At 44.7% G+C, this 13,376-nt stretch overlaps 1 protein-coding gene across 1 annotated transcript in view; it reads right to left on the reverse strand.

The window, feature by feature from the left end:
- Positions 1 to 13,376, reverse strand: part of ACOX3 (acyl-CoA oxidase 3, pristanoyl) — a 1,085,216-nt gene that overhangs the window by 181,820 nt on the left and 890,020 nt on the right. Inside the window, exon 15 of the mRNA XM_069632027.1 lies at positions 9,052 to 9,226. Coding sequence (XP_069488128.1) covers positions 9,052 to 9,226 — 175 coding nt within the window. The remainder of the gene's footprint in view (positions 1 to 9,051; positions 9,227 to 13,376) is intronic.

The following is a 13,376-nucleotide window of genomic DNA, read 5'->3' on the forward strand; positions in this document are numbered from 1 at the left end:
CGGATGCGGTTCGAACATACTAGGTTACCTCAGGGGTAATGTGAGAACCCGAGTATCTTTAACAGAATACTGCACGCTGATATAGGGAACATTCAGGTACCCAGCATGGTCATCCAGTACGTGGACGATCTGCTACTGTGTAGTGACAGTGAGCAGCACTTCCGAAGGGATTCTATAACACTCTATTACACTATTCTATATTTTGGCCTATAAGAGGTAAAAGGTCGACAAGGCTAAGTTGCAATACTGCTAACAGGAGGTTCCATATCTGGGGTAGTTCATATCAGCAAATGGTAAAAGAATACTACCAGACAGGGCAGCGTCAGTACGCAACACCCCGAGACCTACCTCAGTTAAAGAAATGCAGATGTTTCTGGGCCTGTGTAATTGTTGTAGTGCATGGATCTTAAATTATGCGGCATACACAAGGCCACTTTTGTAGGCCCTTAGGGAAGCACAAAAAACTAAGGAGCATAAGCTAAAGTGGACAGCGGACATGACCAAACAGTTTGACGATTTAAAAGAGGTCATTAGTGCGGCACCCGTACTAGCCACCACATATTACAAGCAGGACTTTTACTTATTCTCACATTCAGATGATCAGTTTATGACAGCGGTACCGACACAAAAGAGCACTATGGGCCATAACCCATTGGCCTTTTATAGCAGCACTCTGGATGCAGTGATGCAAGGCCAGTTTGCGTGCGAGCAGATTTTAGCAGCTGCTGATTTCGCAATAGAAAAAAAGTTATACGATTGTAATGGGATGCTCAGTTACTTTGTATGTGTAACACTCTGTTTGCCATTCTGGAAAGGTCAACATCTACTCTGACTATGCAAAGATCTTCAGCATATGAGATTATCATTTCTAAACCCCACATCCATGTGGTTAGATACAAAACAGTGAACCCTGCCACCTTCCTAACGGACATGCCTACTACAGACGATTTAACGGTGCATGACTGTGCCACCTACGAGGGGGAGGAGGGCGACAGCCCCAAAGCAAGGGACTGTGCATTGTCAGAGGGTGATGTATTTTCGTTGATGGGTCTTCTACAATTGACCAGGAAGGTGGACAAAGACGGACAGGGGCAGGGGTTGTACGACTTGAGGAAGGGGAGTATAAGACGGTAGTCATGAAAAGGTTACCCATGCATTATTCTGCAAAGGCGGTGGAGCTCATAGTGCTTATTGAGGGTTTGAAGGCGTCTCAAGGGGGCCATGTCACAATATATTCTCACTCAGCGTACATTCCAATAACCATGTAGTCTGGTTTATCCCGTTGGAAGAGGAGGGGGTTTCGGAGGGCAGATGGATCCCCAGTGCAGCATGCAGCACTATTGTAAATACTGATAGAAGCATTATCCCAGCCATCTGTTGTGTCGGTGGCCAAGTGCGCCACCCACACTAACGGGGCAGACGAAATATCAATGGGGAACGCAGCCGCCGACGTGGCAGCCAAAATGAGGTTGTATCTGCCAAATGAAACACCCACCGAATACGTTTTGAACACCCCTAATGACTGCCCCACCCGCTAGCGGTCATCCAGTACCTTACACAGCATTGTCCATCTCCCAGATTATCGAGCAACAAGGAAGGGCACCTGAAAGGGAGAAAGAGCTGTGGTTACGGAGAGGTTGCATGCAATCCCCAACATATCTACTGTGGAGACAAGAGAGCTCCGGGAAGACAGTAATGCCCAAGGAGCTGCTGGCAGTAGTTTTTGAACAGTTACATTACCCGTCCCACAGTTCCAAGCAGCACATAACAGCAGATATACAGGAAGATTATTTATACCAAATATTTAGGAGAGTATTACAAAAATGGTCGTACATTGCCCAACATGTCAAAGTTTCAGTACAGGGATGACACTACGGACGTTACGGGGCACCTTGCCCCGTCCTACTGGTCCGTTCTGTAAATAACACATCGATTACGCTGACAAGGGTGAGCGCTGTAATGGATATAGGCACCTCATTGTAGTGAATTGCCCTTTTTCAAGGTGGGTGGAAGCAGGGTCGTGTGCACACCCAGATGCCAAGTGTGCTGCCAGATTTTTAGTACGCAAGGTTTTCCCTCAATGGGGTGTGTGTGAGGTTTTAAGGTCAGACAATGGCACACACTTTTTCAATGCATTGTTTCAGCATGTCAGAGCACACCTTGGCATCAAGCAACGGATGTGTACGATTTACCACCCACAGGCCAATGGCGTTGTGGAGAGAATAAACAGGCTTTTCAAAAGCAAGTTAACCAAACTGTGCACCACGTTGAAGAAGAACTGGGTGCACTGTTTGCCCGTGGCCCTTTTCAGTTTAGGCACGCAGCCCAGCAAAGACCACCATTTGTCCCCTCAAGAAGTGGTCACTGGTCGGCGTATGCATACCCCCATATCCTCTGTAAGGAGAGCTTCAGCACACAAAGAATATTTGACCACACTAACTAGCGCAATTAAATATGTCTCACGAGAGATTGCACCTTCCAGAATTGAGACGACAGACACCGGACATAACGACTATACGGCAACAGATCTAGAACATATGACCACATAACTGCTGCATCTGTAATTTCGTGCACAGGAAGAACAACCCACGGTTCCACGGGGCCTACGAGGTGTTGTTTTGCAATCGCCTTGGAGTGAAATTTAAGGGGTTGCGCTATTGGGTCCACCTTTCTGACATTCGTCTGGCACCTCCAGATAGTACATTGGTACACCAGTTATCTTAAAAACAAGGGGTAGCAGTTCCTGTCCCCTTGCACCCCACCAACACCACCACACAGGGCTAAAAGGCAGCACCACCATCACCCAGAGACTCTGTGACAGTACTGGCCCCAGAGCTGACAAAACTATCATTCACAGGACCCAGTGCAATTAATACCACCAGCCAGAGCCTGAGCAATAAAGCCCTGCGTGGCAATGCCCTGGTCATCAACCATACTCTCAGCTGCAGCACTAGTCTGATCAACATCAACGCTGCAGAGGCAGCACCACCCTCACAAATCATGCTCTCGATGGAAGTGTAACTCCCACCACCACCCACACGGATGCCCTCAGTGCTAGCCCCAACAACACCACCTTGTGCTACAGAGCGAGCATCAGCCGCAACACAACTCAAGACCTCAGCAGTAGCACCACCCCCCCAACAAACTCCTAAACCACCACCCAATACCTTGCTGGAAGTGCAGTCAACACTATTGCTCCAGGGCCTAACCAGCCTAGCCAGCACTCGTGGCCTCACCAGTGCCACTATTCTTACATACACTATACGCAAGGCTTTGCTGAAAGTGCAACCAGCACAACCAATGTGTCTGACACTCATATGAGCCGCAGTACCACTGGTCAACCTGGTCAACTAGCACCACCATCTTGGGGTGCAGAGGAAGTACCATCCCCCTAACTGCCCAGGTTCTCAGCGATAGCACCAGCCCCACTGCCAACACCACTACCCAGTGCAACCAACACCACCACCCTCGCTGCAGAAGCAGTGCAACCCGCACCATTTAAGCTCTCAGCAGAAGTGCCAATCCCACCAATATTGCCACCCATTCCCTCAATGCAAGTCCAACCAACCAACCAACACAAACACCACCCTGGGATATAGAGGCAGTACCACAGCAATCACTACCACAGAGGACCTGAGTGGCAGCACCATTACCACCACCAACACCACCTGAGGCCTTACTGGGGGTGTAGTTAACATCACTTATGGTCCAACAGGCAGCACCACCACCCATGACCTCAGCAGCACCACTAATCCCACCATCACCCAGTGCCTTCAGAAGCAACACCAGCCCAACAGCACTATCCAAGGGCCAGCTGGGAGTGCAAGCAACACCATACACAGGGCCTAAGAGGCAGCCCAATCACCACCCATGACCTCAGAAGCACACAAACACCAGCATTCTGGGAAGCAGAGCCAGTGCCACCCCACAACCACAAATGCTGCAAAAATGGCACCAACAAGCAGGTGTTTGCCGCAAAGGTTGCTCGTTTGTGCTGCAAAATTTTACATCCCATGCCGCAATATCCTGGTGGGTCTGAAAAGAGAAGTACGAAGGAAGTATGAAAAGTACTAAGTGCTGGGGTTGGATGTGATTGAGGATATCCATAATCCTGAGTTTACCAACTCATGGCATTCCGACATGAGTGATGTGGGAAGAAACGCTTTTAATGGAAGCTATGTGTGTTCACTCATACTGCATGCGTCAGAGGCTCCCAAGGTGTTAGTACCGCAAGTAGTCCCAATTATAGGGGCACAAAACCTAGTTCATCTTGTATTATGTAGAATAAAAGGAATATTCCAGGCACATAGTGTGCAATTGCAAATAGTGGGTCCAGATCTTGTCCAGTGCAACAGCGATCCAAAAGACATCAAGTGAGTGGAGCTACCATATGTGATGGCGAAAGGGCATAAACATGTCAATAATAACTGGCAGGACACCACACTACCTTGCTTGGCGGAAGGGCTGTTAACATACAGCAAGGAAAGGATAGCACGGGTGGACAATTTCTGTGCACAAATCTGGACAGAACATATAACAAAGCTGACATTGTTTGCAACAATGGAAAAGACGGTGCAAGTTCACAAGGAAGAATATAGACCTGGTTTTTGAAGCAAGGGTACATTCTTAGTCAGCTTAAAACAAACGTTGCAATCAGACTCTCCTGATCACAGATATGAACAAAAGAACAGAAGCATGATGGATTACTACTGGGTCTGTGGCCAACAAGCTTACTTGCACCTCCCACCGTCAAGGAGGGGCTGTTCTTTGCTGGCCACATTGAACCCAGCACTATTAGTAATCCCAGAAGAACATCTGAAGGGGGGCAGTGTCTGCCGAGGGGCCAACTATTCTCCCCATATTCGGAAATGAAGATAAGGGCCTGTTGCCCATGCAAGAGCTCCACATCTGGCCAGGACAGTTTCAACAATTAAAAAGGACGAAAGATCGAATTACATATCCAAAGACTCTTCTGCATTGCTTGCTGAAATACCTGAAGACTACAGGATCTTCAATTCTGCATAATCCTTTTTTGCATCTTTACTTTTGCCGGGAGTGCATGCCGCAGCAAATGCCAAATGGTTGCAGATTGTGAGATCGGAGCTGGTCCAGGTCACGAACGATATAGCAAATGGGTTCAATGTGATCAAGGTTGGGTTGCGTGCATTAAGACTTATGACAATGCAAAACAGAAATGTGTTGGGCATGTTAACAGCAAAGGAAGGGGGGGTTTGCAAAAAATGTGGCGATTCCTACTGCACATTTGTGCCTCCAGAGGATGCGGAGAACGCATAATTATGCCACATCATTGCAGCTGCCCACGGCTTGGGTGTTCACGTGTACACGTGGAGGGAGGAGTACAAGACAGTGATTGGTTTACATTGGCATTCAGTTGGACCCCGTTGTGGGTGGCTCGGAGCGATCATGATGATGTTAATGCCCATCATTGTGTTCATCCTTGTTATCTTTTGCACCTGTGAACTGGGCCTTCGATGTTGTGCCAATGTGGCACCTAATAGCACAAGAATGATGGTATCAATTGGGGTTCCAAAAGCATATCGCAAGACAAAAGATATTGAAGTATAGACTGATATCCCACAAAGTGTCCCTAAGTATGAAATGCTCCCCATCCCGTATGGAGATGAAGTTGACCATCTACACCACGCAATTATTTCTCTACCCCCTAATATAGAAAATTACACAGAGGCTTGGGTAGACCGGGCGGGGGAGTGAGTGAACTATGTGTATTGATGTTGGAGTGCCCCAGAATTTCCTTTGTGCAGGTTTTAAGGCCTGCCAGATGCACAGTATAGTCATAAAGTAACTGTATGTGAGGAACATAGTTAATTTGTTCTTTGACCTTCGATGTGAGACATAGATGATCACTGCAGCACTCACGTGACAGAAGATGGACAGATTGGGCTGGAACCAATGGCTTGGCATCTCTTATGGAGCAGGCGGATTATGTATAGTCACTCACCAACCAGCCACGTGGGTTTTTACTATATGTATTGCGTCATGTATGATGATGTTCTCCTTTATAAGATTCTTCTTGTATTACTTTTCGGCAGAACGTTCCAAGCAGCAGGGTTCTTTGCTGTTGCTCTCATCTGCGTGTGAGATTAAAACTTGTTATCCTTACAAGATCGGCTTGGGCCTTTCTACCCTAGCAGGTTGTATTTTTCTGGTGTGAGCATTTAGGGGCTTGCCTTCAAAGGATAGAAATACTTCCTTTCACCTCCTCAAAGGAAAAACGGTTTTGCACATTTGGGAACTTACTAGAAACCCGTAAAGCAAACTTTGGTGTAGGGGGACAGCTATAAGGTAGGGCGGAAGCAGAGCAGCAGGCAAACACAAGCTCCTGAATGGGAAACTAGCAGAAAGAAATCCAAAATGACAGCAGACTTTTTAAAGACTTCCCTCCCCTATTTTACCAATCATCCAATCAATTAGAACATCTCCCTCAGTCAATTGAAGGACGGTGCGGACTTTAAAACTGAGGCTAAAATTCACAGATAGTGTATCTGAGATGGGAGCTGAGGAGAGCTGTATATTGCAAACCACTATCGAATGGTTTGGGTAGAGGCAGTAAATGGACTCACCGTGCTTGCTGCCTTCAAAGTGATTTTTGAGGCCACAGGTGTTACAGGCCCTGAATAACGACTTTCGGCCTTATCTCTTGAATTCCATTGTTGTTGTTTATCCACAGTATTCGTGTCCTCCTCTCTGATAAGTGAGAGGGAATTTTCCTTCTGGAAATCTGTTATAAACTGAATTTTCTTCTAGAATTTAATTTTCCCCAGTGGAGAAACAACTCAGAGACTCCTTCCAGCGTAACGCGCTGTTAGAATCTGAGGAAGGGCCGTGGAGGAGGAGCTTGCTACTCTATGTCCCATTGGATGGGGCCTAAAGTACCCATAAGGAGGGTAATAGCATACACAATGGACCACACTTTTTATTTTTAAAATTCATTCAAACTTTAACTGAGGATTCCCAGCTTGACGCAGGTGAATATTCACAGCATGTGAATCTATGAAAGATCCAATGCTGGAGAAAACCCTTTGAGCCCAATAGAAACACAGGCCCAAATGAGGGGTAGGAGAGCCCCTTCATTCCCAAAAAGAGGGGTGTGCTTCAGTGAGAGGGAGAAGATCTCTTTGAATATAAGAAGAGGGGAATGTTCCAGTGAGGAGGAGGTGAGCCCTTTTATTCTGGAAAAAAAAGAGTCCCCTAACCCAAGGGAAGGGGGTCAGTAATAAGCAGGAGAGTGACTTTTATCCACAGAAGGGGGGATATGTAACAGAGGAGGAGGGTCCTTTGAACACTAAAGGGGTGGCGGTGTACTCCAATGAGGAGGAGGAGAGCGCCATAGACCAAGAATAAGTGTGTGCAATAGTGTAGAGAGAGGGAGAAATAGAGTGTAACTTTCATTCCCGAGACAGGGTTGGTGTAACAGAGGTGAAGAGCTCCTTTGCCGCAGAAGAGGGGAGCAAGCAATGGCAAAAAGAAGAGCCCCAATAAGGGGAGGTCGTTTGTGTCAATTGACAAAGGGAGGAAACCCTAAAATCCAGAGAGAAACAAGGAGACCTTGTGGTCCTCAGAGGAAAGGATAAGAACCAAGCTCTAGGAGACCTTCCTGTCTGGAACTTTGTGTGCCTTTTATTTGATGTCCTTCACAAAATGCTTCTACCTCCTGCGAATAATAAGAGGGATATTTCCGAACCTCAACTCCTCACACAGAATCCTTGCAATCATCTCCTACTATCAAGACGATACTAAGCAAAAAGCCTCTATCTTGGAATGCCAGAATGCCTCACAAAAAAACAACAACGCATCCAAAATACCACAACAAGACTATTCCAGAGACTAAATAGAAGCGACCACATTTCACCAGTCCTGAGACGTCTACCACTGGCTAGCAATAAAAAAATGCATTGGCTTTAAATACCTCTGCATCGCCCACATATCGCTACACGGACAATAAGCCGAAGTTCTCCAAGCTAAAATCAACCGTTACCAACCAGGAGAAAACCACAGATCGCGCAATGATGTCCAAATAAAAATGAAATACTATGAGAAAAGGACATTAAGAGAAACCGTTTGTTAGCCAAACTATGGAACTCGCTACAGAAGGAAATAAGAAAGACAGAAGACCACCTAACTTTCAGAAAATGACTGAAAACCTGGATATTCAACTCACTGAGACAAGCATGACAACGTGTACCCCCACACAAACCATCCTCTGGGACCAAAGCAAACATGGGACAAAATGGATTAAAGGACCAACAAAAAAATCACCACATAGCCATATCCAAACAGAACCAACTAACCACACTCTCATCTTTTCCACACCCGCATGCCTCTCACATATTAAACACGGCCAAACAGGGCCAGCAAAACTACACACCAAAAAACTCCCAAACCATACTCACCGCCAACCACACCACAAAACCAAACAGCTGCAAACAACAAACAACCCAGACACTGGATGCTACCCCTCCAGACACAACAAGTCCAGTGCACACAACAAAGTACACGCAGAAAGCTCAGATGAAGACATGCCAGTTTCTCCGGGTTCTGAAAGCATCAACAGAAGAGCACAACCTCTATTCTATCCCTTTTCCCACTAACCAACCCCACCCACTTTTCTTACAGAGCCATGTGTGCGCCTGAAGACCAAGCAAATGGCAGCGGTGCATGGTATACATCATCATAACCTAACACAAGAATCCTGCAATCATAGACTGTTTCCCAAGAACCTTTATGTTACAGCCATCCTAAAACCATTTACACACAATAGTTTTATTTGTAGTGTTGTTTAATAAAACCTTGTCAAAAAAGTGTCAGCTGTTGTGTGTTCCCTCACCCATGTGACAGCAGACAACAGTTGAAAGCCACACATGGGAGTAATATTATCATATGCAAGAGGGCTGTATGCCAAAGGATTGGACACCTTTAACAGTCATTCATAACTAAACATCATTCTACCTGTGTGTTACCTTAACAGCTGTACATGCAATTCAAGTAAAACATCTAAATAGTAGATCTTACCTTGGTAAAGCACAGATGTGTGTTTATTTAATGACCACAGGCCATACAAAGCGCAAAGATTCTTTAACACAGGCTTTAGTGATGAAGGTATACTGGAGTCTTCAACATATTCATGAAATTTTTGTAACACTGTCAGTTCAATAAAAGCCAGAGATAAAGAGCGACAGTAGAACACCTTGAAGATAAAAGAAACAAGTTGTGTATAGCACAAGATAGATCATTTTCTAACATATAATTAAATGCACAGTTATGACATATAACATAAAAATATATTTTAAAGGAGAATGTAAACCTAAGGTGTTCCATAATAAACATATTCATCTCAATAGCCTCCTTTATGTTGGGATACCCATAAGAAGTCAGAAAGGCAGTTTGAAAAAGTTCCATAGCATCTACCAATGTTCAGACAAGTTAAGTATAAGAATTCCATCCATAAATACCACATGAATAGGAAGTTGAGAATGTACCCGACCCCTGAAGCCACATTGCCATGCAAAGCAAGGTAAAGGTTGGCAAGCTAGGGAAACACCTCCAGAGCTAGCAAACACCAAGACTCCAATATGTATAAAGCCATTTGCTTTGGCTGTAATATAATGTTACTGGATCTTGAATAGTGTGGCATCTGCCATGTGGTCAGTATCCTCGCACTTGTGCAGTCCAACAGGAAAAAAGCCCACTATTGCTTGAGACCGGTATTTTGTTTTTAATTCAAAAACATGTTAGGAAGTATATTGTATTACCCAACCTGGGCGAGTGTGAAGTTGATATTAGAGCATCATAAGAACCTGGGAAAGCATTGGAAATGGAGTTTAAAAACAGAGATGTAGGGATGCATATATATATATATTTATATATATATATATATATATTACATGGCCTGCGGTAGCGGCCATGTAGTTATGGTTAAGTTGCTAAATCCATAGGAAGAGCATTTTATGGGCGGCTTATAACTTCGCCCCCCCTGGACAAATCCTCACCAGACTTTGCAAAAAAAGTATATGGCCTGCTCTGAATTTATTTGGCAAGTTTGGTGAGGTTTCGTCGAGGGGGGGGCCCCAACATTTCTTTTTCTCAATAGACATAAAGGAAAACAACTTTTCTCACGCCTACAGCCCAAACCGCTGGACGTATTTTCACCGAATTTGCGGCAGGAGCGGCGGCTTGGTCCTGAAACCCATCCAGTAGATTTCGTTAAGACGGAGTAAACATAAGTTAAAAAAAATTGTGATATCTGGGTTCAATCCACAGACCCTTTTCCCTGGTCGGTTGCCGGACATTGGGTGTGCCTGCTGATTGGATGGAGAAAAGCGTGAAATGCATCAGTTTTCTTGAAACGTCTGCCATGTTGGATTCGCTGACTTTTGCCGGTGCCGCGAACACGGCAGTAGAAAAAATAAACGCAACATTGCACTTGTCAAACTCGACACACAATCTCTGAGGAGGTGGAGGGTGATGAGGATGGGATGGGATATGGCCATAAGAAGCCAAATAACAGGTGTTTTTCATCCCCCGAAAGTCTGCAAACACTCCAGATGTCCTGGGGAAGTCCTATAGTTTCCGCTGACACTTCAGATGTCCTAGGACATCTGTGCCAATATCTGCATTATAGGGTTGGTGAAAAGCAATTTTTGGATGGCTTATAACTTTGGCGCCACTCAATTTTATTCTAGACCTAATTCTAAATGGTTTGGTGTGATTCTGTCAAGAGGGGGAAAAATTAGAGGGGGGTCTCAACATTTTTAGATGGCTCATAACTTTGTTGCCATTTGACGAATGTGGACAAAAGTTTTGAGAAAGATTATAGACCCAACCTTCAATGTGTGTGCAAAGAATGGATTTTGTCAAGTGGGGGCTACGTTATATGACTATTGTATGTACATGCATTTTGACACTTTTGAAAAAATAAAACATGGGCGGATTTCAAGCAAACTCGTGTAAGGAGCATTGGAAAGGACCTTAAAGCATGGTTTTGCAAATGTACCCATGTTTTATTTTTTGACAAGTGTCATAATGTAGGTACACAAATGGTGAAATACCTTTGGTGACTGAGGTATAGCCAGTGGCCATATTGTCCGGGTCATGCTATAAGGTGATGACGCGGACAATCTGGCTAATGGCAATGACCACGAGGGACGAGAAATGGTGTTAAAGTGCCCATGTCGACCTGGGACTGGCTATGTGGTAAAGTTGTTTAAAAGTAGGATAGGTTTGAAAGGGAAAACAAATGTGCGTGTGGTTAAGTTGCACTAATAAAAACCTATGAAATTCAATGAAAAAACTCTGTTAAAGTGACGTTATGGTTACAAGTAAAACCAAAACACCTCAGAAATTTGCCAGTTATGGTAAGCTAAGCAACCATAACTCGCACCACCACTGTGCACTGCTAAGATGACATCACAAATGTCATTGATGACATCACATAACCGGCCCACTTGTTTTTGTTCACTGAAATATCTAGGCCAGGTGGTTTTGTTCACTGACAGTCAGAATATTAAAATTCAAAAGGTGCTATATATCTAGACGTTAACCTTGTCATATGTTCTTAAAGTAATTTCCTTAGGGTTTGGTCTCAACTTATGGTGCAAGTACATGGGGCAATAGGCAGGCATCAAACACACAATTAATTTGTATACATGAAGATAAACTTTATTGCTATGAAAATTTTCTGATGATGCTGTTTCTTTCTTCCTTACTTTAGTTTACCTGTATGTGCCTCTGATTTGTATGCATTGTGGGTCTTCAGATGTATTGTTTGTACTAGGCCAAGTCAAGTGTGTAGTAAGTCTTGAATTGTTAGCTAGTTATTACATGTTTAACATTACACAATCACCCCTAACATCATGTAACCAACATTATAAACACAACCCCTCGTAGGGACTGTTCATCAAAATTAATTTCACATGTGATGTCATCAATGACATTTGTGATGTCATCTTTGATGTCCTGGGTGGGTTCCATGTAATAATGTCACCACAAAAATCTCGCCATGCAAAAATATCGCCGAAAAATTGACGTTTTTTGTGGTGACATTATTGCATGGAAAATGCGGGGGACACTCCCGCAACCCCCAAACTTTTTTTGTTTTCTTTTTTTTATTTTTTTATTTTTGCCCCCGTCCCCATATATATGGTCACCCAAATAATATCACCACGACATTTTTGCGGCGATATTATTTACGGTGACCATATATATGGTGATATTATTACCTGATACCCCTGGGTTTTAGTCTTAGCAGTGCACAGTGGTGGCGCCTGTTATGGTTGCTTAGCTTACCAGATCTGGCGAATTTCTGCATTTTTTCGCTTTTACTTGTAACGTCCCTTTAACAACGTTTTTTCATTTCATAGGTTTTTATTAGTGCAACTTAACCATAATTTCCCTTTAACAAGATTTTTTCATTGAATATACATATATTCAATGAAGAAACATTTTCTCAGTGAGACCGAGGACATCGAGGTCGAGTTCTTCCAGGAGGCGGCAGATGTCAGAGGAGGGTTCCGGGAAGGGGTACAAATCAGAGGTACTCCCTGTGGAGCCCGAAGGGGGGAGGCAAGGTAGCCAAGGAGGAGGTGGAAGGAAGGGACGTCAGAGGGGAGGGAGAGGGCACAGCAGGAGAAGGAAGGAAGTTGATGAGGCGCGGGAAGCATCTATCAAAGAGGAGGAGGTTGGCCCGAGGGCCTTGGACCAGGACAGTGCCATTAAGGTAGACATTAATGATTACCCTGGAGGAGTGGAAGGGGTCCAGATGGGCCCCCCACCAGGTGCCACATTTAATGGGAGAAGAAGAGAAGGGAGATAGCACAGAGACCATATGAGGAGTCCAACTGTCTGGCGAAGGAACGACAAAGAGGATGTCGGTGAGGGTCTGTCTGGAGGATGCGCTGGTGTAGGTGTCAGCGATAGGGTAACCAGGGTTAGAGACCAAGATATCCTTTTTGAACTTTTTCCTACCAGACTTAGTGAGAAAGGTAGGATAGTCAATGGAGAAACAGTTAGAGAAGATAGGAGAAACAGAGAATGCCATAGGTGATGTGAAGGTGGGGGAAGAAGAGAGGGGGGAAGTGGGGTGAGCAGAAGGACAGAGGAGCAGTGGACAGAGAATCACAATGAGGTCACTGGGCACAGCCAAAGTCAGAGCACAGTACAGCCAAAGGGTACAGCTAGATGCGAATGTTTAGCAAAGGTGAAACACAGTACAGCCAAAGGGTACAGCTAGATTCAAATCTTTTGTAAAAGGTGAAACACAGTACAGCCAAAGGTTACAGCTAGATTCGAATTTTTAGCAAAAAATTGAAACACAGTACAGCCAAAGGCTACAGCTAGAT

This window comes from Ambystoma mexicanum, chromosome 6q, assembly GCF_040938575.1.
Source record: "Ambystoma mexicanum isolate Mex_15411 chromosome 6q, UKY_AmexF1_1, whole genome shotgun sequence".
NCBI lineage: Eukaryota > Metazoa > Chordata > Amphibia > Caudata > Ambystomatidae > Ambystoma > Ambystoma mexicanum.